The sequence below is a fragment of the Theropithecus gelada genome, chromosome 7b, assembly GCF_003255815.1.
Source record: "Theropithecus gelada isolate Dixy chromosome 7b, Tgel_1.0, whole genome shotgun sequence".
Lineage (NCBI taxonomy): Eukaryota > Metazoa > Chordata > Mammalia > Primates > Cercopithecidae > Theropithecus > Theropithecus gelada.
In genome coordinates this window covers 63,445,238-63,472,783 of record NC_037675.1, presented here as the reverse complement: position 1 = coordinate 63,472,783, position 27,546 = coordinate 63,445,238, and the positions used below count along the sequence as shown (strand labels likewise).

Genomic DNA, 27,546 nt, shown 5'->3' with positions numbered 1-27,546 from the left:
TCTGATGCGTCTTTTGGTTTATTAGTTTACTCTCCTTGCGTACTACTCCCTGGAGGATTCTAAATGTATCCAGCACATTTATTTATTCTTTAATTCTTCCATCAGTGTGCTGTATGACTTTTTATTTTGTTGTCAATGACTTTGCCCAAATGAATAATTTTTAAGATAAAAATACTTTTACCATTTCAGGATTATCCATCATTTGCTTGGTTCTTAGATCAAATAGAATAGAATGTTCTTTAACAACAGTTTCCTCAAAAGTAAAAGGAGACACCACATGCATGTTCTAGTCCTGTTTCTTTATCAGTAAAGAATATACCTCTATCTGGTTTTATGACATTTACAAATAATTCTTTCCTACTCACTTTTCTGCCTTTAATATATTAAGTCCTCTGCTGCAAAAGGATAACCAGGTTTTTAGGAAACCCACAGTGATGTCCACACCGAATCATCAATTAAATCAAATTGGTGGCTATCAGAGGAGCTCCTTTATTTAACCTAACGCTAGTTTCTACTTAAATAGTACTTCCTCTGGAAAGAAAAGAATTTTGGTTCTCAGATAAGATCATCTAAAGCACAGTGACTGCCCAAGAGGTAATGATAACTTGTAAAATATTATGAAATCTACACATTGAAAAGGCAGAAGCTGTGTTTCAGGCTCACTGGCACCTAGGACTGTGGAGAATATTGACATTCGATGTCAGTTAATTTTCAATGAAGGATGTCAGAATTAATAGTGCCTAAAGTGAATGACTGCAATGCCATACTCTTTTCCCTCTCACAAACATGGTGATGATTCCTTCCCTGATTTCATGCAGGTGGAATGCCGAGTATAATACATCCAAAGGCATTACAAATTCTTCTTATGTTAGGGAAGGCAAGACACCCCCACCTCCAACAGTTATGTGGCATCAGCAAAAACAGAGTCCAAAACAACGTGCATCACACTGGGAGCCAGTGAAGGAGAGGAATGGAGAGCAGGTGTTCGGCTGCCTGGTGAATGGTCCATTTAAAAATTCAACAATAGTCAGAGGGAACAGGGAGTACAACAGCCACCACCGTAATTGGTGAAATCAGGATTTCTCAATTCAGTGTAAACTCACACCCTAAAAGAAGGCACACTATAAAGCAGATTTCCATCAACCCAGCACATCATTTACTCTTAACAATATTATTTTAAAAGCCTGCTCTTCAGGCAAAATCACTGAAAGACCTACTCAAGCAACAAAAACCAGTGCTGCTTCAATGTCAAATCTCCCTATGAGATATTAATCATTAGCTGGAAGAAATAGGCAAAAGCAGTTTTTTTTTTTCACTGCAGAACCAACTAATTATCTTTCATAACTCTTTTGAAAACCAAATGTAAAAGCTCAAGTGAAAAACATGTTAAATGCATTTGTGTCTAGACTTTGCCAAGAAAATAAGGGAGTTTAAGTGCACAAAATCAAAAGATCTTACTAAACTAGAATTTCAAATCAAGGTAAAAAAAATCAGCCACATATTGTTATATATCTTGTCTTCAGCATTTTAGATTTATACAATCAGCTGAGGGTGAATGTTGCTGTATATTCAAGATGTACATGCATCCTATTTGGTGAGTAGCACCAACATAGTAAAATTATAAAAATAAAAAATGCTTTTCAGGCATTCCTTCCCTTAAAATGCTGCACATTCCTGTAAACTGTATCATAAACAGACCATTGGAAGGCAGATCAAGCACACAAATATCTTCACTATACCAGCAGAAAACCTTAAAAATGGGTGGGTCTTGGGAACAGAAAATGAAGTATAGGTGATTATTGGGTACCATGAAACAAGGATGCAGCAGCAGGAAAATATGAGAAGGAAAAATTCAGGGCTGTCTGTACAATATATACAGATTTTTTTCAAATGTAAATTTTAAAATGAATGCTGCTATTATGTTACTGCATAAAGGAAAGCATAGCGAGGCTGTTCCACTTCCCTTTAAACACAGGGCATAAAGAGATGTGAAAAGCCAATTCTTTGTGCTGCTACTTAATCAATCGCACTCAGTTCTACTCAATGACTTAGCCACGCTGCAAAGACCACTCAGCAGTTAATGGATATAATGCTGGAAAAGCAGTCTGAGCTCTCCCAAAGAAAGGTAGGGTAAAAACCCAGAGGAGCATGGTTTTATTACAGATTCCTAATAACTGAGCAGTCATATATATGAAACTCCCATGACCTGAAAAGTAATTAAGGTATTAATTTATTTGGCAAATTCTCATTCTTCCCTATGAAATCATTTCATTCAAAGACGGAACCCTGAAAGCATAGTAGAGTTATCCTGTGCCCTAGTCTGGTCTTGTCAGGATAACCATTACACACTGTAAGGAATAAATATGTTCTTCAAGTGTTACAGCCTACGCTTACAATCTGTCAAAACGTGGAGCTGAGGAGGAGTTATGTGTTTTTAACTGTATACAGCCATCACTAGCTATCACTCTTCCCACAGACAGGAAAAAGTCCACAATGAAACATAGAAACTAAAAATAGGTGACTGAGCAATTGCTCAGAAGAGCTGCACATTGAGCGCAGGGATTAAATGTACATACATTCTTTCCCTATTTTTTTATTAAAGCCAATTTAAAGTAATTGAAATTAAGGGCCCAGACCTAAGAATAAGGAAAATAAACATGCACTGCACAAATATGTAAAAGTAAGTCACAAGTAAAATCCCATGCTCATAACCATACAAGATCAGTGTTCTGAGTGGCACATGCCCAGACTGCAAGTAGTGACTAATATATGTTGCTGCAAATGCCATAAAAAATGACAGTTATAGGCACTTCAAATGCTCAAAGAAAAACTTAATGTTATTCCACACAAGCTGAAAATATTTCTCCATTCACAGGTATTATAACATGTTCACTTTGAAGAGTCAATCAAATCAATATTTATTAAAGACCCACAGTGTACAATTTACTATGCTCTAGTGATGGAAAATACTCAATTTAAAAAGAGCATGATTTACATGCAGTACATTCAAAATATTAATATATGAGTATATATAATTGAACATAGAAAAAGTATAATCCAAAAGAACACCAGAATCAGAAAAATCAATAAATCTATGACTGAAATAGTCTTGTTTTTTGTTTTCTTCTTATTCTGTAAGAACTTACTGGGTGAGAAAGACAGCATAAAAACCTTGAAAGTTACAACTTTGAAATCTTACATATTCAAAAGGAGACAAGTTGTCTTAAAACAGTAGTTTCTGAACTCTTTTCTTGCTTCAAAATGATTCATCTAACCAAATCTCATAGAAACCACAAAATATAAGATAAAAGAGGTATTAATACAAATTTATTTTAAAAGTGCAAGTTTATAATATTTACTCATTAGGTAAATAGGTTCTTTGATAAAGAGAAAAATGTGAAATAAGAGTTTATGGATTAGAGTTAGATTCTTCTATGAGGCTCAGCATCTGATTCATTTCTATATTTTGGAGTTTTTTGTACCATATTAAGAAAATTCTGATTCATCCACCTAAATGGTTGCAAATAGTAGCATTTAACAGCTCCCTTGCAATCTCAGGTTACTCTTTAAGCAAACAGAGACAGCAGAAGAAGCTTCACCCCATACCCTGAACCTAAATTCAATGATCTATTGGCACAAATTAACTCATCAGTGGTCTCAATTGTGGTCTGACATTTTCCATATGGACACTTCACTGTGTATGGGTGTTTTTAAAATTACAATATTTAAATCCAAATCAAACCATTGAGAAACCCAAAACTCCCACTCACAATGTCCTAGGGGTTAGTGGAATCTGTTTTTGAAACCCTGAAACCCTTGCCAGGACACACTGACTTGGTGTCAGTAGACAGCAACACAGGTAACCAAGGTGGACACAGCACACAAATGCAGGTTAGCAAACCTAGGATTCCAACAAAGTGTGCCATCTGCATATCTGCTGGCCTTTGGTTTCCTTCATCTCCTCCCAATGATCTTGTTCCTCCTCTCCACTGCTGTTCTGGCCCAGGGCAATCCAGCCAATCATCTCTTTACGCTTCATAGTACGCCTGTTATAAACGGAAATCATCAACGTGACATCAGACAGCTGAAAGAGGGCCACCTGGAAGACAAAGGTCTCCTTATAGACAGGATTGGGCTGACCACGCCGAATGGACGTCTTGCAACGGGACATCTCTTGACCCACAGAATTGAGGAGAAAGAGTTTTCCATATGTATCTAAGACAAAAAAAAAAAAAAAAAAAAAAAAGGGTGGGGTGGGAATGGTAAGAAACATTAGTGCTCTCTGTTTGGCTGGACTAGTCATAACATTTATATGGGCTACACATTTCTCCTTTCAACATACTGATCAGTATCCTTAAGCCTGGTTCTTGCTGTTGGGCAACACAGCTTGCATGGATTATTAAGGAAGGGAATTATTACCTGGAGTGCCTAATGTTTCATGTGGCTCACTATCCAGCACACATTGCTGATGTTCATTAGTACCTCTTCGTGCACAGGGCGTATACATACGTACACAGGCATATGTGCAATGGTGTTTGTGGGCAGGCACAGTTCTTCATCTACATTTATTTATGTAACAAGATAAATATACACATTTTGCTCTACATGATTTTTTTCATAGTCAAATTGCTATTTTATGCCTGAATTGGAGAATTCTTTTCTCATTCTCTACATATTCGTAAGTGTGTGTATGTATGTGTGTGTGTGTGTGAGAGAGAGAGAGAGAGAGAGAGAAAGAGAGAGAGAGACAGACAGACATGGTCTTGCTCTGTTGCCCAGGCTGGGGTGCGGTGGCATGATCACAGCTCACTCCAGCTTTGACTTCTGGGCCCAAAGTGATCCTACCTCATCAACCTCCTGAGTAGCTGGAACTAGAGGCATGCACCATCGTGCCCAGCTAATTTTAAATTTTTATGTAGAAATAGGGTCTCCCTATGTTGCCCAGGCTGTCTACATATCCTTTGGATCATCTCATCCACTCCCATATTTTCAATGACATCTACCAAGTCCATAGGTCTGGCCTCAACTTCTCTCCCAAACTCAAGATTCAACTGAATACTACACTTCTTCTCTTGAAATCCTACACTCGTCTCACACTCAATATGCCCCCAACTCTAAACATTTGCTGTTCCAGTGTTCCCTATCCCTGTGAACAGTAGCATCATTCACCAAATTATCCAAGTCAGAAATCAGGACTTCATTTTTCACAAGACTGACTTCCTCATTCCCAGTTCACCCAATCAGTCACCACGTTCTGTTGATTCTACCTCTCAAACGGTTCCCAAATCTACCCACTTCTTTCCATCCCCAGTGCCTCTGAACTCTGTGTACACTGTAAGCTCAGGTCGCCAGCATTTCTCACCTATATTACCTCACGTTTCCTCACTGACCTCCTAGTCAGGGGACTCCCAGAGCAATCTCTGTAAAATACAGATCCGGCCATGTCACTCTCACTAATAAACACAAACTAAGTCTTCAGTACTTCCCACTAGTCTCAAGATAAAAGCTCAATTTCTTGGTGTAGACTTTCTTCTTTGACCCTATCTTCTAGTCTCATTGCTTACCACTGCTGCCATTATACGCTGCATTCTACTGCATTGAACCTCCTCCCCTCCTCCAACCCAATTTGTTCTTTTTCTCTTTCTCATCTGTACATGCTCCCCGTGCTCTGTCATCCGGACCAATATTCAGCCTCATATGACTTTTGTTCATTGCGTTCAGTTTGGATATCACTTTATCTGGGAATATTTGCTGACCTTTTTGACCTTTTTCTCTCACTCCCACCAGTTCAGATAACCCTCTTATAGTCTCCACTAAAACCTAGTTTTAGCCTGTTTCAGCACTTACCACCAGTATTATCACTGCCTATTTACTTGTCTGCAAAGATGCAGTTTTCCAATGGTAGACAGAGGGATTGCCGTATTAACCACTGTACCCCGATGCTTAGCTTGTGCCTACCGTGTGCTAGACCTTCAGTAAATATTTTGTAATGAATGTTCATGCCTAGTCAGGAAGCTCAACTTTCTTTTTCTTTCGGTCTGAAGTTTTCAAACTTGTGCAATGAAGCTAAACCTCTTCATTGTAGAACCCCTCCACTAGAATGCCAGAAAACAGTGACTAGCATCATTACAGAAAGGAAAGAAAGCATTCAAATTTTACCAACATGGTCTTCTTTTGCTAAAGTTCCTGAATGGAACCATCATAAAATAATTATCTCCTCAATTACATTTTTATTAAAATCAATTTATAAATGTCTTGACCTTTACCTACAAATTTTACTACTAACACACGCACATTATTCTCCTAAAAAAACAAAATGTTAGGGTGTTTCCCAAATTCTATCATTCTGTACATTCTGTTCAATGCACGCCGCAAGCTGGTTAGTGTTATTGCTCATTTTCCCACCTAACGACCAGTCAAACTTTTTAAAGCTTAAACGCAGATCTCTGCAATTTACTGTTCTCTCCAAGAGCATTGTAAGATAGGAAACAAATTACAACCTGCAGTTTTCTTTCTATGTTGATCTTTTTCTATTCCAGTTTGATGTGTTATTTTATGCACTTATCTGCTGAGAAACACAAGGTGTGAAATTACACTTCAGGTGTGAAAACACTTCTCTGTCTCAGAAACAGGGCTCTCTTCTTTTCAAACTGTTCTACAGAAAAAGCTGTCAGAAAACCAACAATGAGGGAGTGGATTTGTGTTTCAGAAGCTGCATAGCTACATGATTCCTGTAGAAAAAGTTCAATCCAGTCACCAAACTGATTGGGCAATTCTGCTGCCAGGTATAGCAGTGGGAATTGAGTTAATCTTGCAAACAAAAGCATGCTCATTTCACAGAGAGAGCAATTTCAAGCTTTATCCTGCCATAAGATTATTTTCTAATTACGAGAAAGGCCACTTACTACCAAATTACTATCACAGAAGTTGGATTGTATGTGCATAACAAGAGAAATAATAATAATCTTATAAGCAATCCAGTCTGAAGACACCAGACAAAAGGAAGGAAAATGTTCATTGTCCTAGTTCAAAAGGGAAACTTCTATTAACACTAAGAATGCACCTACTTCTTAACTTCCAGTGCAGAGGCTGTGCCCAGGAAATTCAGCTTCTATGGAATAGTTGGGGGGCATGACCAGGGTCTTTTGGGGTTCAGTGACTTACTCTGATTAACATCAGTCAGAATGAATGGAGAAAGACTCTAGCTAAGTAAATATGCCATTTAAATAAGCTCTGTTTTAATCTTTGGAAACTGGTAATCGTGGCTACGAAACAATGCTGAGCAATATTTCTTTTCTGGTGGTGATTCAGAAAGCTTTATAGTATCTTTAGCAACTCAGAACCATTAGCAAAACACTGAATGGGTCATAATCCCTTGACAGCCCTGTCAACTGTTTTACTAGTCACTTGCCTTTTTCTTGCTAAAGGAAGATGCCACTTGTACTACAATGTTTATAATAGTACATAATCCCCAAATTATGGCACAAAAGTATGTCATTTGGAACTCAGAAGGCATTTTTCCAAAGAAACAACATGGTACCCATTAGTTAAATAGCCCTCACAAAATACCTACCCATTTGCAGAATAATTTTCTACCAATTGCTGAGCTGAGTCTTGGCCTTGGGGTCAGAGGAACTATGAATGTCTGGGATACAGGGCAAAGGAAAGGAATTTGGCCATTTAACTTTCACTTTTAATGTATTAATATGTATAAATGATTTTAAACATATGAAAATAAAAAATAATATCACACAAACTGACAGGGTATTTAGAATTTGTCATATATGCTACCAATGTTTCTGCCTTTTTATTGATTTTTAAGAAATAAAACATTGCAATTGAAGATTCTTTAGCATCCCTCTTTGGGATCCTGTCCAACTTCTTTTCTCAACAAAGGTAACTACTATGTTGGATTTGGAGTTTGTCATTTCCATATATGTATTTAAACTTTCAATATATAAATAGATGTAAATATAGGTGTCCAAACTATATTTAATAGAATTTTGCACATTAAAAAATTTAACATTGTAGTGTATGTCTTTCTAAAACTTATTTAATTTATAATTTTTTATGTTATCTCTATGTATACATATATGTGATTCATTTACTTTATCTTCTGTGTGTAATGTTCCAGTGTATTAATAAATTATAATTCATTTTTTCATTCTGTTAATGAACATTTAATTCCTTATAATTACCAAAAGTTAAAAAGATTTCAGTGAATGTTTTTCTCTATTTTGCATTATACCAATATTCAAAAATTTCCCTAGATATACCTAGAAGTGAATGACTGTGCTCTTTACAAATTCTAGACACAAAATCTTTGCTAGTTGTCTTAATTGCTACTACCTTCTACCTGCCTTTCAGCTTCATTTATAGTCATTTGTAGTACAAATATTTTAAATTTTTGTGGAGTCAGGTTTATTGGTGTCTTAAGTTGATGCTTTTTTAAAGAAACCCTACCCAAACTCAATAGTCTCCCACATTATCTTCTGAATCTTAAGATCTTGTTTTTCACATTTGATCTTTAATACAGTTGTAATTGAGCTTTGCATGTAGTGTGAGGTAGGGATAGAAATTTTTTTCTATATTGGAAGGATTATTCATTAAATAATCTATTATCTCCCCACTAATTTGTAATACCATGTCTGTCAAATATCAAGTTTCCAAGCTTCAGTGTCTTCCCCTAAGTCTGACAATATTTATTATCATCATTTTATAACATGTCTTGATATCTGCTAGGGATAATCCCTCTACCATCTTTTTAAAAGCTATTTTAGTTATTCTACTCTCTTGTTTGGTTTAATTGGCTCTTGCATATGAATTTTAGAATGAGTTTGCCAAGCTCTGTAAAAAACAAAACAAGATTAAAAAATACTAACTAAAACAAAAATACTAAGAAACACTTGGGATTCTGATTGGTATTGTACTGGACATATAATTTGGGAAAAACACTGTTGTTTTTACAATATGGAATGTTCTTGCTAATGAACACAGTATATATAGATGTGTGTGTGCTTGTGTGTGTATAGTTTCTCTTTGTATCTTTCATAAAGTTCTGTTGTTTTCCTATAATTTTCATATCCATCTTTTATTATCTTTTGGTATCTTAGATATTTTGTTCCTATTATAAATAGTAACATTTTAAAGCTCTACTTTCTGATTGTTGCTGATGTATTATAACACAACTGATTTTATATAAGAAATATTACTTTATGGATTTTCATTTATTTTTAACGTTGATAATCAGATTTTCTACAAATAATGGCAGCTTCATTTCTTCCTTTCAATCTTTAAATGTTTATTTATTTTGCTTATTATACTGAACTGTCTCAAGCTTCCAGTCTAACAGTAAACAAAACTGCTGGTGGGAATCCTTTTGCTTTTGACTATAAAGGGATTTGAGGATTAAGAATGATAATTGACATAGATTTCCTTAAAATATCTACTGTCAAGTTGAGCAAGTTTCTTTCTGTACCACATTATTAGTTATTGATATTTACTACCAGATCCACCATTCTAAGATCTTTCCTAGGTGAAAGATATAAACCCTTAAAACTGCATTCCCCTAATCTCTTATCAGTAAGGTTCCACTAAAGACAGCTATCGACAAGAGACAGGAAAGTAGAAGGAGAGTGAGCCCCAGTACTCTAGAACCAGTTGCAGGCATGTGTAGGCATTAGAAGATGACAATGAAAAAATTCTGCCCACAGTTGTCATTAGTAGATGAGAATGATATTGATCAAAGATCCCTATAAAAAATCACCTGTCCCGTGTGCAAACAGTTCAGAGCCTATTGACATCTCTCCTGTGATGCCTTATACTCCTGAACTTCCTGAAAACCATCTTCCTGATCTTTACTCCCTTGTCTTCCAATGTTTAAACCTGATAGTAACTTCTGATCAAACATACCTAGAATATTTGCTATTTTCCTGAAAATATGTGACTGATAACAGTAATTGCTAACCTGAACTGGAAAGTTGCTATCATAGAAATAAAATAAAATAAAATAAAATAAAATAAGATTGGAGATTGGTCTAGAAGTTGGGTATCAGGTAATAAATAAACTAATATCAGAGGATATAACAGTGAAGATCCATAATGCATATTATGAGATGGTAAAACTTCCACCGGCTATAATTTAGAATAAAGAACATGTGCCTAATGAGTTTTTTGCTCTAAAAAAAGAAATTGAAAAATGGAATGTTAGAAGTATGTATTCAGTACTACTGGCTGCATTTAGGGGGAAGAGGGGAAAAGTTAAGCTTGGGAAAGAACTGACCAGTATACAAGAAAAAAGAGAAAATACAGAAATTCAGACCTGGCTGGAAGAGTTGATTGATTCCGGATCTCTGAAGAAAGAGATTTTAAAAGGGTTTGAGCCACAAAGGCCCAGTAAACTTTCTCAGGTGAATAATGTGACATTTAATTCGGGTCAAATATCAAATTAAGGGTATGATCTTTACACCAGATTTGAATTATCTGAGCCATATGACTGAGTTCTGAAAATGGAATATGAGAAGTGATAAATGTCACCTTCAATCACGGTTATATTCAACAACTCCCACCCAAGCAAGAAATCTCCCATGTTGTATTTTCCCTTTCTATGGCAACAATGGAGGCCATATTTTGAATATCATCATCTCAGTAAACGGGGAGTGCCTATATGCCTGAGTTACAGTTTAGAGAAGAGTCACATAACTACTTCGGACTGTAATGCAAAGGAGAAATAAGCTTTTGCTGTGCGAAGCCCCTGAGTCAGCAGGGTTTAGTCGTCATAGCCTAGTCTATATTAATATATCTTACAAGATGCATCATAGCCTAGTCTATATTAATACATCTTCTATTACACATCTGCTAAGATTTTTGTCAGTAATGAAGAGTGCATTTTGCTAAAAGCAACTTTTTGCATCTATTGAGATAATCATAATGTTTTCAAAAATTTTATTTTTTAATCAAAAGCTTCTATTTGCATCTACTGTTATAACCATAAGGCTTTCTCATAAACCAGTTAAAATGGCGAATTACACTAGCAGATTTTCCTAATATTAAATCATTGTTGCGTTCCTGAGCTAAGCCCAATTCTTTGGTAATTAATGGTTTCCTTCCTTATATATTATAAAGCTAGGCGAACCCAGTATAAACTGTAGTGTGCTTTTACTATGAGGCAGTGTGAGGAAATGGGGCAGACAGAGACTAGGAAAAAGAGAGAGACCTTAATCTAATCTTATATCTATCTTTCACATAGCAATTTTTGTCCCTTTATATTTATTATGACTATTCATATATTTTGACATATATTCACTGTTTGGTTTGTGCTTTCTATTTATCATGCATTTTTCTACACTTTAAAAAATATTTTCTCTGCTTTCTACTGAATTGGTTACATTTGCTTTATTCTCATTTATTCCATTGGTTTAAAATATTAAAATTTTAATATGTTCACTTGGTTTAATGTCTAAAATTAATCAAAATCTCTACTCTTCTATTTTTAAATCTCTTAATTTTTTAAATAGATTTTATTTTTTAGAACAGTTTTAATTTCTTAACAAAATTGAGCAGAAGGTACAGAGATTTCCTATAAACTCCCTGCTCCCACATACATACAGCCTCCTAATCTCTTCATTTTAATACTAGCATTTCTTTTCCTTGAAGCAACATCAGTCTAAACATCCAGCTCTCATATGTCTTACTCATAACCTGGTTTTGCAATATCCTCTGATCTCTCTCCAGTGGTTTTTTATTTTCAATTTTTAAAAATTGTGTTAAAATACATATAACAAAATTTACTATTTTAACATATTTAAGTGTACATTTCAGTGGTATTAAATACATTCATAATGTTGTACAACATCACTACCATCCATCTCCAGAACTCTTTTCATCTTGTAAAAACTGAGACTCCATATCCATTAAATGATAACTCCCCATTTCCCTCTCCTCCACCCCCTGGCAACCACCATTCTACTGGCTTTTATGATTTTTTTCCTACTCTAAATACCTCATATAATTGGAATCATACAGTGCTTATCTTTTTGTGACTGGCTTATTTCACTTAGCATAATGTCCTCAAGGTTCATACATATTGCAGCATATGTCAGAATTGTTTTCCTTTTTAAGGCTGAATAGTATTCCTTCTATGTATATACCACATTTGCTCATACATTAATCCCTCAATGGATACTTAGGCTGCTTCCACATTTTAGCTATAGGGAATAATGGTGCTATGAACATGGGTGTACAAATTTCTCTTTAAGACCCTGCTTGCAATTCCTTGGAGTACATACCCACAAAGGGATTTGCTGGGTTATATGGTGATCCTATTTTTCATCTTTTCAGGAACTGCCATTCTATTTTCCACAGGAGCTGTACTATTTTACATTCCTACCAGTAATGGACAAGGGCTCCAATTTTTCCACATTCTCATTAACGCTTGTTATTGTGTGTGTGTGTGTGTGTGTGTGTGTTATAGTAGCCATTCTAATGGGTGTGCGGTGGTATCTCACTGTAGTTTTGATTTGCATTTTCCTGATGATTAATGATTTTGAGCATTTTTTCATATTTCTATTGGCCATTTATATATCAACTTTGGAGGAATGTCTACTCAAGTCTTTAATCCGTTTTTTAAACTCACATTGTTTTGTTGTTGAGTTTTAGGAGTTCTCTATATATTCTGGATATTAGTTTGTTATCAGATATATAATTTGCAAATATTTTCTCCCATTCTATGGGTGGTCTATTTATTATGTTTTGATGCACAAAATTTTTGAACTTACATGAAGTCCAATTGTCTATATTTAATTTTATTGCCTATGCATTTGTTGTCATATCCAAGAAATCACTGCCAAATCCAAGGTCATAAAGTTTTTGCCCTATGTTTTCTTCAAAGAGTTTTATAGTTTTAGGTGTTATATTTAGGTCTTTCATCCATTTTGAGTTCATTTTTATATATGGTGTTAGGTAAGGATCCAACTTCATTCGTTTGCAGGTTGAGATCCACTTTTTGTAGCACCATTGGTTGAATAGACTATCCTTTTCCCTTTGAATGGTCTCGGCAGCCTTGTCAAAAATCATCTGAAGTCTCTCTCTCTTTCCCATATTTATGTAATTTCTGCCTAGAATTTTATTGCCACTTTGTGGTACTACCCCCAATATTAGTCATTTTTCCTAGTGCTTCTGTTTTTGCTTTATGCAATCCATGCAGGCTTATATTTACTTACATGTTAGCCAATTTATTTGTTCATTCTTCCTTCTTGCTTCTCACTACTTCCAATTGCTTTCTTCCTGAAATGCATCATTTAGTTGTTTTTTCTAATGAAAAACTCTTTCAAATTTGTGGAAAACATCTTTATTTTTCCTTCACTCGGGGAACAAAACGCTGAGTATTTTTCTCCCAATACTTTGATATTCTTTCCCATTGTCCTCTGGTTTCTATTAATGTTGTTAAAAGGTCTGTCCTCAGTCTTACTGTGATTCTTCTGTAGGTAACTGGGTTTTTTAACATCTTTATTGCAATATAATTGACATACCATGTGATATGGTTTGGCTGTGTCCCCAGCCAAATCTCATCTAGAATTGTGGCTCCCACAATTCCCACATGTTGTGGGAGGTACCCGGTGGGAGGTAACTGAATCATGGGGGTGGGTCTTTCCTGTGCTGTTCTCATGATAGTGAATAAATCTCATGAGATCTGATGGTTTTATAAAGGGGAGTTTCCCTGCACAAGTTCTCTTTTGTCTGCTGCCATGTAAGACGTGCCTTTCACCTTCCATCATTATTGTGAGGCCTCCCCAGTCACGTGGAACTGTGAGTCCATTAAACCTCTTTTACTTTATAAATTACCCAGTCTTAGGTATGTCTTTATCAACAGCATAAAAACAGACTAATACACCATAGTAACTATCTTTTCTTTCCTATTGCTTTTAATATTTTTTAATTTTGATATCATTGTGAGAATTAAATGAGTTAATGTAGAAAAAGGAATATCACCTATGCATTCAATAAGTTAGTGCCTCATCTAAATTTTCATATGAAATGGCCATGATTCTGAGCAGAGAGTGACTCTTAATACACTATATTTAACAAAAACTGGACCAGGATTCTCAAAGAAGGTCATATGTCTCATATATGTTCATTTTCACTGAGTCTTTTTTTCCCTGCACTCTGTTTGTAGAGCACACTTTCTGAATCCCACTTTTTCTTCACACAAAACATGAGGGAGCTTGATTTGCTTGTTTTTCTTTCCTGTAGTCTCTGCTATTGTGAGTGCCTAACAAGGTTAATATGCTGCCGCTGCTGTTAAGTATTATCATTTGGGGTGTAATTATCATGTGTGGCTAATCATGCACATGCTGAGAAGCTGGGGAACTTGTTTTTAACTGGAGGGAACATCTTAATGATAGTTTTTGACAAGGACCGTTATATGTGTACATATACACATATATACACATTGCAGTAGCACACTGTAGAAGGAGACATAGCAAAGATGAAGATGGAGAAAGAGAACCTGTCAACACAATAGCTAACTGTTTTGAAACATAGCAGTATATCTTTAACACTAGCTTGTTAACCTCATTTAATAAGGAAAATGTAATTCAGAGGGGTTAAATCAAATGTTGAGGCCATGCAGCAGTTGGATAGCAGGACTAGGAGAAGAACAGAATAGAGCTGCTAAGTTGTTATTGAATTGCTTTCCCGTGAAGGCAAATTCAAAAGATAATCAAATGTTTCTATCTCTTACTGCTAACTTTTCCAAAAGCATTTATAAATGTACATCAGGATTTCAGATGTCTGCTAGACACTATACACTGTTTTTCCATCTGGACCATTAGCCAGGGACAGACTTGGAGTTATCATTTGCCATCAGAAGATTTGTAGACTACTCTATACCATCTTAATAGCAATAATAGTTTTGAACACTGACCACATGTACTAAATGAGACATGACCTTGAAAATGGCTGGAGTGATGTTTGGCACATTGTTACTTGATTTGCACTAGGATAAGTTCATGCTGCTACTGCACTTATATATTGCTTATAAATAGATTCTATCAGCTAGTTACAGTAATTTCCAAATAGCCTATTTTATCTTTCTTAGCCCACCTATAGGAATTTTTTTTAAAAATCACAACACTTTATAACACGGGCTTTTTCACCAAAAGATGATTGACAGACAGATAGATATAGAAAAATGAAGTTAGAAAAGAAGAAATGCCCAGCCAAATACTTTCCCTTGTGATGGATGTGGTTTATGGAGGACACTATAGAAGATGCCCTCAGGGTCAGATGCTCAGTACCCCATCTTTTTTTTTTTTTTTTTTTTTTTTGAGACGGAGTCTCGCTCTGTGGCCCAGGTTGGAATGCAGTGGTGCGATCTTGGCACACTGCAACCTCCACCCCCTGGGTTCCAGCAATTCTTCTGCCTCAGCCTCCCAAGTAGCTGGGATTTCAGGCACCTGCCACCATGCCCAGTTTATTTTTAGTAGACATGGGGTTTCACCACTTGACCAGGCTGGTCTCAAACTCCTGACCTCAGGTGATCTGCCCGCCTCAGCCTCCCAAAGTGCTAGGATTACAGGCATGAACCACTCAGCCCGGCCAGTACCCCATCTTTCTGATCCAAGGTTTATCTAGGGAAATAGAGTGACATCTGGAGATGTCACGCTAATTAAAAAAAAAAAAAAAAGAAAAAAACAAGAAGTATTGCCAACCACAGAAGTCCCTATCCATGGCTAAGATTCATATTTTATTGTTACCAACTTGACCCAGTTGATCTACTTCATACCACACTAGATTGTATTCCCCAGTATCTAAAATTTAAAACATATAGAACATTTGAAATAATTGTACAGTGGAGGTCCATACACCCACCACCCTAAGTTTTCTATTCATCCATTAATCTGTTTTAATTGTAGCCACTGTTGCTCTTCAATGCTAAAAATTTCAGCATGCATTTCATTAGCTAGAGTTTAATATTTTACAGTTCTTTTTTAAGGTAAAATTCACCTATAGTGAAGTGTACAAAGCTCAGTGCCATTCACCAAGTTCTGACAAATGCAGACATCCATTTAACTCACATCCCTATCAATATATAGATTAAAAATTTTAAAGAATAACAAAATACAGAATATTCCCATCACCCCAGAACATTTCTTCATGTCCCTACCTAGTATATCCTAGCACCAATACCATTCCTGACACAACCACTCCTTTGCTTTTATCCCCACTATACACTAGTTTTGCTTACTGCAGAATTTCTTATCAATGGAATCAAGCGGTAGGTAACTCAGCAAGTTTGTGAGATTCCTCCGTGCTGTTGAATGCCTACGTTTAATTTTATTACTTTTTATTGCTGAATAGTATTCCATTATATAAGTATACTTAATTTGCTTACTCAGTCTTCTCTAGATGGGCATGAGGACTGTCTAGTTTTTGCTGTTATGAATAAAGCTGCTATAAACATTCTCGTATGGGTCTTTTTTTTTTCTTTTTTGACTTATAGGTTACTGCCTAAGAATGTAACTGCTAGATTCTCAGTGCATGTTTAGTTTTATAAAAAAAACTTCTACGCCTTTTCCCAAAGTGGTTGTTCCATTTTACACTCCCACCAAGAATGTATTCTTCACATCCTCACCAATACTTTGTGCAAATTTTTCATTTTAGCCATGCTGGGGGCTGTGCAGTGGAGGCTCTGGTTGGAGCTGGCGGAGACTCACATTTCTATTATTGCCCCCACTAGCTCCAGTCCATCAGAGTAAGGAGCCCTCTCGCCCAAGGATTTTACCTCAGAAGGGGAGGGGGTTTCTATCTCAGTGGTTTATTTCTTCTAAGATCCCAACAGAGGAGAAGAACTTCATCTACTGTTTGTTCAGTTCCTCTGTCTTACTTAGGAGGAAAAGTTTAAAAAAATATCAGATTATCTAACTGAGTCAGGTTGGTTAACTCAAAGTTGTCTTTTGTTTTAGGATATATTTTGAGGCAAAAAGATTCTCACTTCTAAATCCTAGCCACTGTCTCTCTTTCCAGCAACATGTAAAACCTAAACAATATTCAAGAGAAGAAAAGTTCCCAGTACTCAGGCTCAACCTATTTTCCTTCACACTTCCCTAAGAACCATTCTTTACGTGATCATGACCACCCTATCGGGCAGGATTGAAGTCACGGAGGAGGTAACTGCACCTGAACTGAAGCCTCAACCACAGGATGTCATGGCCCTCAGTAGTACAAGCTCCCCTGGCTGGCGGTGACTCTGTGGCGGACTCTGCAGCAGGGCCCGGGCTGCCGCTGGCTCTCCCTCTGCCGTGGGGAGCGGTGAACTCGGCATGCAGCCTCCGCCTTTCCCCACTCACAGCTCCATTCCTCTCCTGGCTCCTGTCCTCTCTTCTTTTCCCCCTCTTCCTTCCAACTCTTCTCAGTTACCTCATAAAACTCATGTCCCCTCATTCTTTCTCTCTCTTGTTCTCTTCCATATGGGAACTAAAAATGTATCCCAAGCTTGCCATGTAACTGTCAAAGTAGTGTGAGTGCCATAATGAAGCGAGACATAAAGAAAAACCAAGACCATCGACATCTAAAGCCCTTGAAAATTCCAAGAGGTCCCTTTCAGAAGCTCCACAAAGGAACCTTCTACTTTCTCATCCCTTCCTAATTAAACTGGCTTTTCCTCAAGTACCAGCATTCTACAGAGACAAAAAACTTTTGTCTTCACTATTGGGTTTCTATTTTAATTCCTAGCATCACAGCAGCATTGTTTTCTATTCCATGGGTTGCAAAGATACAAATGTCAGTTACATTTTAAGTTTTATTGCAACACTACGCCTATGGCAAATCATGTACTAAATGCCAAATAGTCTTAAACTTCTGGAATAAAATCAATTTCTAAATTAGGACTTGCCTTTTTTTTTCTATTTGGTTTTAAATATTTGTTACAAGAATTTCATCTGTAGCATATTTCTATAGATATTTATTAAGATATAATAGTTCCATCCTCAATATCAGTTTTGCAAGTATTACAGGTATGTAAACTTATAAAGTACATACTATACCGACTCCCTTTTTATAGATGAGGAAACTGAGATTCAGAACAGTTTCATAACTCACAATTTTTGTTTGTTTGTTTTTTGTTTTTTTGAGACAGAGTCTCACTCTGTCACCCAGGCTAGAGTGCAGTGGTGTAATCTTGGCTCACTGCAACCTCCATCTCCTGGGTTCAAGTGATTCTCTGGCCTCAGTCTCTCAAGTAGCTGGGATTACAGGCGTGCACCACCAAGCTCGGCTAATTTTTGTTATTTTCTGTAGAGATGCAGTTTCGACATGTTGGCCAGGCTGGTCTCGAACCCCTGACCTGAGGTGATCCATTCACCTCAGCCTCCCAAAGCGCTGGGGTTACAGGCATTGAGCCACCACACCCAGGCAGTAACTCACAGCTATTACAATAAGTGGCAGAGCCTGAATTCACACCTTGGTTTGTTGGCCTCCAGCTGGTACTTTCTCAAGCACCATGCTGTACCTCTCCTCTGTATTGCCTAGTACCACCCAATATACAAAATAAAGCTTCACAGCATGGACTTGAATAGGCCATGATTGTGTGATCCACAACCCCATCATTCTCTGCATCTCTACTATGTTCCTAAAAAATTGTTCAGACTTTATCAGATCTCAGAAGGACAGGGAAAGAGGTTAGCAAAAGTTCAGAAGGCAAAGTAGTAAATCCAGACAGATCTCTAGTAAATTCAGAGCTATTCTGGAAAACAAATTGGTATCTAGTAAAAAGAATCTAGCTATGCAACTAATAATAAGCATCTATTATGCATTCTAAATAGCCCTCACGTGGCTCTGAGTGTCAACACAGAATATGGCTGATAAACCCAGTCTATTCTGCTATCCAAAGTGCTGGGGCATTCCTTACTAATTTGCCCTAATGGTTTTCACACAAGTTCTAACAAGATACCCCCATTCCACAGAGCTTTTGTGGGCTGCGGCACAGTTAAGGGCAAAAAAAAGAGTGAGAGCCCAGATTCAGCTGTAGGAGACAACTCTTTTACAGTGGCACTCCTAGTTCTTCACCTGCTGCTGACACATGAGGCCTGAGTCCACTGACTCTTTCAGCCTGCCACAAATATACGGATTTCATCCTTCTTTCAATAATAGTTTGGTGCCCATGGTGGCAGGCTCCCTAGCCCTCCACTCTACTCCCTTCTAGTTTACCTTCCTGACTTGAAAGACTAGAAATTCAACAACATTTTCAGACTCTCTTGCAGCTAGCATTCCGTATCCAAATTAAGTCCTCCAATTAGGTGTGTTTGCATGAGGTCCAGAAGGCAGAAGCAAAAGAGAAACCCCCTTTCAAGCTTTTTCGCTGAAAAACAAGATCATAAAAAGGTAAGCTAACTTTTTAACAGCATGCTTCTAATGTTCAGTCTCTGACTTCCTAGATGGTGAGAGGCTGTTGAGGCAACTGAAAACAGCAGCTTTTTGAGTGTGGCTTTCTGAACTTTAGACTGCAGCTGTGGGGATATACCTTGAGCCCCTCTTTCCAGTGACAATCTCAAAAGTGGCAGTTCCCTGGAGAGCCAGTCCTGCATTGCCGCAGATCTGCCCCCTGTACTTCCTTTCTCTGTCACCACCATAACCATTAACATTTCTTGTGCATTCACTATGTGGTAGGCACTGTACTAAATGCTTTAAATAAATCATTTCATTTAAACCCCAAAACAACTCCATCAGGAAGGTACTATTAATATCTTTTTTTGTCAGATGAGTTAGCTGTGTTCTGAAAAGGGATAAATTGCACAGGATCAGATCAAAGCTAGTGGTTAAGTAGTAGGTAAAGCTAGAATTCAATCCCAGATCTGCCCTACTGCAAAGCCAGAGCTCTTTTTCTTTAAAGTTGAGGGTCTAAGACATATTAGCAGATTTTAATTGCCCATACACATTATGTTGCTGAAAATGCTGTTCATTCTTTTCCTTTAAACAATATAGACACACAGGCCAGTCTATTTCATGTCCAGATACATCTAGATAGCAAAGAAGTCTAATTAAATAGAAAGCCATTTAAAAATACAAAGGTATCTCTTTGTGAAAGCTTGCCTAAGTCATAATAAGATCATTTTTATGGTAAAAATTTAAGAACTAAGATGAAAGCAGACAGGTCTTTCCATTTGTCTCTGGAAGAACCAGAGCTGGGAGAAGAGACTCACACTTACCAGGTGCTCGGTTAACAGCAAGGTTTCGGAAATGGCTGCCTTTGATCATTTCCACAGATAATCGCCCCGTTGTGGCATTGTACGAGAGCCCCACCAACAGCTCTGGCGCCCCTCCATGAGACAGCGACTGCGTGGATGAAGTACTATCACTGTGAGAAACCGCAGATGGGCTGAGCGGAGACCCTCCACTCTGGAGGGGAAGAACAACAAAGAATCCATTGGCCCACGCTGCACTACTCTCTTTTAGAGAAAGCCGATATTATGTTTGGTGAAATTGTGACCCAATCCCCAATGACTGCCAAAGATGACTAAGGGCGCACTCGGTGTGAATTACAATGGCCCCGGGAGCACAGTCATGGATGAGATCCCTGCATTAGGAACTGACATGTTTGCTTCAAGAGCTGTCTCCATTCAATATTTCCTCTCTAAAGACAAAACGGACAAAGACGTTATTACTAGTGTAAATCAAACCCTCTAAGATACAAGGAGAGTTAATAATACATTCAATATAGACTCAAATTCCCTCCTGTGTAATCTGTGCTTGGATGTTTCTAAGGAACCCCTTCACTCCAGGCCTGAGGTTTGTTTCTGTTCTCTGCAGCTCCTTGATGAATATGGCAATACAGGAGGTGTTGTGTCTTAACTATAAAAGAAACGACCACTGGACATCTACCCCCACATAGAACATTTGGCTCCTAGTACTGCTTAAGGTTGTTAAATACATGCCAGGTGCCAAATTTTGCCTTTTAAAGAAATAACTTACATTACAAATGAGCACTTTTACAACTGTTTGAGAAAAAAGCCAACACATGGGTTGTGGGTCTCAGCGACCTGGCAGGCACCAAGTGAGCCCAGGAGAACTTGCGCTTTCTGTCATGTTTATTCATGGGCACGCTTCTCCTGAGCACCTACCCTTCCCCACCAGGCACGGGCACATCAGGAAGAGGAGCGCAAAATTGAGCAGGACACTGATTGTCACTCAAGGCACGGGAGTAGCAATCAGCCCTGTAGGGGCAGGCAATCCTGTCCCCCTGAAACACCATCTCTTCCACCAGAAACAAGGGCATTCGATTTGGCTTAACCTTTTCTTCTCAATGTCTAAAATCATTTCTTCAAACTCCTGACCAGAAACTCAATAATCAGAACCAACAAAAGGAATCAAATATTCTGTCCATCTGCAGGAAAATATCCTGTTTACCAAAAACCACAGACATCTCGGCAGAGTGCCACCCCCTGCCCCGCCGCCCCGGAGGCTTTATGGAACACAATTTGTAAACGGTAGGGCTAGGTGGTTGTGATAGATGCCTTACAGACCCTACTGTCTAGAAGATAAGAATTCAACAATGAAATATTTGCTTACTTTTCAGTGAGACTCACTCCCACTCCAGTGCTTCTATAAAAGCTGTGGCACCTGTCACTCACTGCTTGCCTCTCCCATCAAATTCTGAATCCGTATAAATCTCTCAGTCCCTGGTGCATAGCCTAATGTCTGGCACATAACTATGCTCAACAAAATGAAAGATTTTCACCTGCAAAGTTCTTTTACACTAGCTCATTTTCCCCATTCAACTCTGTGCCCCCAGCACACAGCATAGGGCCTAGCAAGCAGAAATATGGGTGTGATCATCCCCATTCCCCAGCTCTATCATGCAGGATCCCTCCTGATCTCCTGTGCATTCTGTTCTCCATCACCTCAGATGTGCTTTACTCAGATATTAAGAAAAAAGGGAGATCTGAGCAGAGATGAGACATCATCTGGCTTCTACTTTAAAAGGCTCATTCTGGCTCCCACGTCCAGAAGAGTCTGTAGAGGCAAAAGCAGAAGTGGAAAGACCACCACTGAGCAGCTATTTCAGTAATCCAGCAGAGAGCCAGGTTCTGGCTGTACTTGAAGATAGAGCCCATAGGATTTCAGGTGGAAAACAGAAAAGTCACAGATGATTTCTGAGATTTTTGAACCCAGCAATTGGAAGAATGAAACTGCCTTTAAGTAACATGGGGAAGACTGCAGGTGGAATAGATTTAGGGAGGCAAAAATCAGGATTTCAAGCCTGAAGATGTTAATTTTGAGACATCATTGGACATTTAAGTAGATGAACCTGCCACCACTACAGTCCAGCCTTTCTGTCTCCTTTGTTCTTCTTCAGATATGACAAGCTTCCTCCCTCCCCCGGCCACCCCACATCCTGACTGCTTGCTTGTGCTGTTCTCTCTGTCTGGAACTCTCATCCTCCTCACATCACCAGCCTCGCTCTCTCGATGCTGTGAGTTCTGGTGTTTCATCACCACCTCAGAGAAACTTTCTCTGATCCTCTAAACAAGAGCAGCCTATCACTCTCTCTCCTTGCCTACTTGGCCACCACTAGACTGCAAGCTCTCCAAGTGCAGAGGCATCGCCTGCTTAGTTCTTTCCTGCATCCACTTTGCCTGTACCATAACTGACAGTAAACATCTCTGAATGAATGACTGATTGACCCCAAAGCCTAGAGAGCTCCCTGATCTGTTAACATGGTTTTGTAAAAGGAGATGGGCATACTACATGACATATAACCCACAGCAGTAGTGAGCTGCCCATCCTGTAGACATGTAAATTATGACACCCTTCCTTGAAACTCTGGGGCAAGCAGGGAAATGGGGTATGAGGGAAGACTGTACTAATACAAATGAAAGGTTTCGGAGGCAGCTGAAGCTGTGGGCTGCTATCTCAGTCTGCCCCAGCATACCAGTGAAGAACCTTGTCCAGAAAGTCCCATCTCTGAGATTCATCATGATGCAGATTGGGGGTAGGAGGAGTAGGATCAGTTGTCCACAAACCAGAAGGCCAAGCCACCTTCCCTGTTCTTCTCCATGCCCTCTACCACACTGCTACTATCTTGTCCTAAAATGGACAGGGCATTTATCCATCAGGTTATCAGGAAGACAGGCATGAAAGACTCATTGTACCATGAAGTGCAAATCATGGCTTACAAGGGTGAGGAGAGCCAAAAGGAAAATTAAATTCAAGTCTCTGAATTCACAGACTGAATGTACTAAATCAAGGGCTAACAATCCCAGGTCTTCGAACACACCACATCATTAGCAGCACCATTGAACATACTCACACTTATATTACTTCTTGGCTCCAGAACCAGAGTCACTTTCATTTCCCCTTCTGGGTGCAGGTGGCTGAGATAGAATAGTTTCTCTCCCATCATTCTCTCTCGGGTCATCTTCCGGGCAGCGTACAGGCGGAAGCGGACAGCACAGGCAGCCACGTCTCTGGGCTCCAGCTTGGCGAAGGTGACCTTCTCCTTGAAGACGGGGTTGGGCCCTCTCTGTATGTTCGTCCTGCCCCTCTGTTTCTTACCAGGCAGCAGCACTACATGAACTTGCCAGGAGTTGACACCACTTCGGTCCTTATCTGGGAGGCCCTGTGCCCTCACAATGGTCACTGTGAGCTTCTGGCTGGAGGCTCTATATTCAAAGATGACATCTAGGTCACCACACTTTGAGATGGGCTCTGAGACTCCGGATGGCACCTGCAAATTGGTCCTGTCCTGTTCCTGTTGCAGGCAGAGGAAACAATTAGAAACGGAAATGATGAGACCCAATTACATTTTGGCCAGTTGGTGCTCCTTTGTGCTCCTTCAGAATCCCTGCTTTCTAACTGCCAGTGTATTCCCTCTATATCAGACAGGTCTATTTACTGGTCTGTCGCTGCATTAAACTGTGAATTCTTTGACGGCACAGTGCCTAGCATATGGCGCGCCTTCGTGAATGTTTTTGGAATGGATAACTAAAGCTTTTATATTTTGCAAAGTGTTTTCATATACACTGCCTCTCAAAAAGCACAATTGCCCAGGATCATTGAAACCAACTGAGATGCTAAATTTAAATTAAGTCAACAGGCAATTGTCCATAGGAGACTTTTCCTTGTGTCCCTAAATACAGATGGTTGAGCCTGAGCCTGTTCTCCACAGGCAAGAGTTTTCCACAGACAAGAATTTTGATGGGAGTCCCAGGAAGGTGATGCTTCAGTATATTTTCAATCTACGTGAGAGAAAAGGTTTAGGGCTGAGCTTCTCAAACTTTAATGTAGACCTAAATCATCTGAGGATTCTGACTCAGTAGGTCTGGAGTGGAGCTTGAGATTCTGCCATTTCTGGGACGTGTGCAAGGGATGTTGATGTTACTAGCCTCGCCTCACACTTTGAGCAGCAAGGGTTTAGGAGGACACCTCCACAGCCCTTTAGTAAACAGCAACACGGAGCCTGGAGCCAGAACATCTAAATTGAAATCATAACTCTAGCACTGACTAGCTTTTTTACCCTGGCCAAATAGACCAGTCTCTCTGTATTCAAGCTTAAAAATGCACATTAATGTGCCTGCTTGCTGGTGTGTTGTTGTGAGGTTTTCATTGATGTGAAAATACCTGGCTCAGGCCAGACTGCATCAATATCTATTCCCACCACTGAACTGGTGCTACCTATTCTCAAACACACATCTCTCTTTATGGAATGTCACCCTTGGGCAGCAATTTACTTGCAGCCACTCAGATCTGATGACCTTACTGGGAAAACTGAGCTGAACTGCATTTATTATAATGAACCACCCCACTAACAAATTATAAATCATGTCAAAAATAATTCTGTTTTCCTCTGAAGGCATGATCCTTACCTGTAACTCAACTTTGAACTGATTCTTATTGCAAACCAGTTCTTATTTATGCAATTGAACACCAGACCTTGCTAAATTAGAGATCTCATTTCAAATTATAATAAAATGCCTCAAAATATGCATCCATCAGTGAAACTTTCCCACATAGTCTGGGTGAAAGTTCATGGTTCTCTGGGTTCATATTTCCCTAGGAAGCCCAGGCCTACTATTTACTAGCTCTATGACACTGGGCAAGTTATTTAATCCTTTCCATGTTCTATTTTCCTCAACTGTAAAATGAAGATGGTACCTTCTGTGTAGGGATGTTGTAAAAGGTAGAGGACTTGACAGATAGTAGACATCTAATAAATACCCTTTTCTTTTAAGATTCAAATTAGCCTACAAGAAAATTTAGATTTCTTGTAAAATAAGTGAAGCTTCTTATATCCTTTCCTCTGAGCATGCAATCATGCGTGAGTGTTTCTATTCAGAGGTACTTAGTTTCAAGTGATAAAAGTGGTTGCTATAGAGACTTTTGAATACAACTGACTGGTGTATATATATTAGAAGCAAGTCTCCAAGGATTTAGGCCAACTCAAAAATCAAGTCAGAATCTTCTCTCAAACTCCCTTGTCTCTTCCTAAAACTCCCATCTATTTTAGCCTACTCTTGTTCATCTCTGTATTGCATTTCTGACCATAAGTAATAATAGCTAACATCTACTATGCTGTTTCTTATGCCAAATACCATATCAAATCCTTTACAGGCTACAAAAACTGGCTCTTAAACACTTCAGATCTTCTTGGCCTTACCTCATGTTCCATGTTCCCCTAAGGCACAGCCTATCTGGGCTCTAAGTAGTTTCAGTCTGGAACAATTCAATAAAGTCTTACCTTCTACCCACACAATATAATTCTCATCTCTTATCATTGGTCCTTCTGTTGACCACCAAGGCTTAGACAGCTGCAGAATCCTGCTTGATACTAATATATGTAAAGTCTACTTTTTGCTCCGTAGTCAGTTGTCCTATCAGTTCACACAGCTTCTTGGAGTGTGGACACACAAGATCAAGCAATTAGCCATACTGAGTGGTGGCCAATTCAACTGTGTATTCTCATACTTGATCTCCCTTTTTCCCTGCCTTACTTCCCTTGTCTCGCACTTTTGTTCCCTGGGGTTGCACTCCCAAAGTAGAGAACAAAGCCTTTACTTAGGCTCTGTTTTTTTGAGGAACCCAACTAAGAAACATTATCTTTTTGAATATTTACATCAATGTAATGAGGTAGGTATTTTAATATCTTCATTTTATGAAGGAAGAAACTAAAGCTTAGAAAGACTAAATAACACGCTCTTTCCCCACAAGCCCAGATCATATTCACAGACAAGATTATCCAGGACTCATTCCCTGGCAGTTTGAGTCCCGGGCCTGCCTTAACTTGTATTCAATACTCAAAATCCCAAAATCCCAAACCTTATTTTGAACCATATGGTCTCCTTTCTTCTTCCCCAAACCTTCAGGCATAACAATTTTTATTTATATATATACACACACACACACACACACACATATATATAGAGAGAGAGAGAGGGAGAGAGAGAAAGCATGCACGAGAGAGAGAGAGCACAAGATGAAGAGGGGAGAAGACGGAAGGTGGGGGTTGGAATCACACTATCTGTGGTTTTTACATCCTTTGAGGCCCCTGCTCTTAATGTTAGTTAATAGCTCTTAGTTTTGTCAACTTCAATGCCAAGGTAAAAATATTTTAGTGAATGAGGAACTCTCTCCACTTACGTATCAGGCTATCTCTTCAGATAAATGCTCACTGCACCTGCAGGTTTCTAGGAGAGTCCTGAGTAGAGCTCCTGACTGTCGTAAGAATGCCTCTGAATAAGGCACAGATCCTGCCAATGGCTGGGCTTTGGATAGGCCAATTCAAGCTGTGGCCATAAAAACTGGGCTTTGTGGCCCCTGCCTGGGTTGATTTGAGAAAAAGATTTGTGAATGTTGGTATTTTCATAGCAATTAATTATTTCAATACACTTTACCTCTCACTAGGCAACTGAAGGAGCTCCTCATGTGGGTACTGTTAACACCACTAATCCATCTGACCTTCCTGCAAGGTAAAAATCTCTCCATTCTTATCCCCATTTGGCAGATTTTAATTAACTTCTCAAGGCCAACCAATTAATCAGTGGAAAGCAGAGATGAAAAGTGGGACACCTGTCTCCCTGTGTGCTCAAAATCACCAGCCACACTCCCATTGTCTTTCCTGCCAAGCCCTGGGTCTGCAGGCAAAAGCCAACGGCCTTTGCCAGCAGAGAAAAGCGGAGCTCAAAAATCCATCCGCCTAACAGGTAGTCACACTGCACGACCGGTTTCCTTCTGAGACAAAATAAACGATTCCTTGAGCTCTAATATCCTGGGCTTTTCCTTAAGATGAGAATACTTGTGTCAAATTGTCAAAACCCATGTATGTTTAAAGATTTTCTGTCAAATTGAAAGCCTTTCTGTTTTAGTAAGATAGTGTTGATGTCATCTGTGTGGCCTAAAGCAAACAGGCCTACAATATGTTCCTGATGCCAGATACACAGGGGAAGACAGAGTTCTCAATACAGCTAAGAGGCAAATAAATCAATTCTTAAAAGGCAAGCTAAGCCTGCAAAGCAGGCAGTTACGGGAACTGCCTCCGTGTTGGATTTGAAGTTC

At 38.7% G+C, this 27,546-nt stretch overlaps 1 protein-coding gene across 2 annotated transcripts in view; it reads right to left on the bottom strand.

Annotated features, from left to right (window-relative positions):
• Positions 1–2,897: 2,897 nt before the first annotated feature.
• Positions 2,898–27,546, bottom strand: part of SYT16 (synaptotagmin 16) — a 107,719-nt gene continuing 83,070 nt past the window's right edge. The window contains exons 4-6 of one of the 2 annotated variants that reach the window (XM_025391981.1): positions 23,306–23,746; positions 20,205–20,394; positions 2,898–4,215 (exon numbers count right to left, since the gene is read on the bottom strand). In XM_025391981.1, the coding sequence (XP_025247766.1) occupies positions 3,902–4,215; positions 20,205–20,394; positions 23,306–23,746 (945 nt within the window). In that variant the 3' untranslated portion in view covers positions 2,898–3,901. The remainder of the gene's footprint in view (positions 4,216–20,204; positions 20,395–23,305; positions 23,747–27,546) is intronic. The other variant, XM_025391982.1, reaches the window with a different exon arrangement.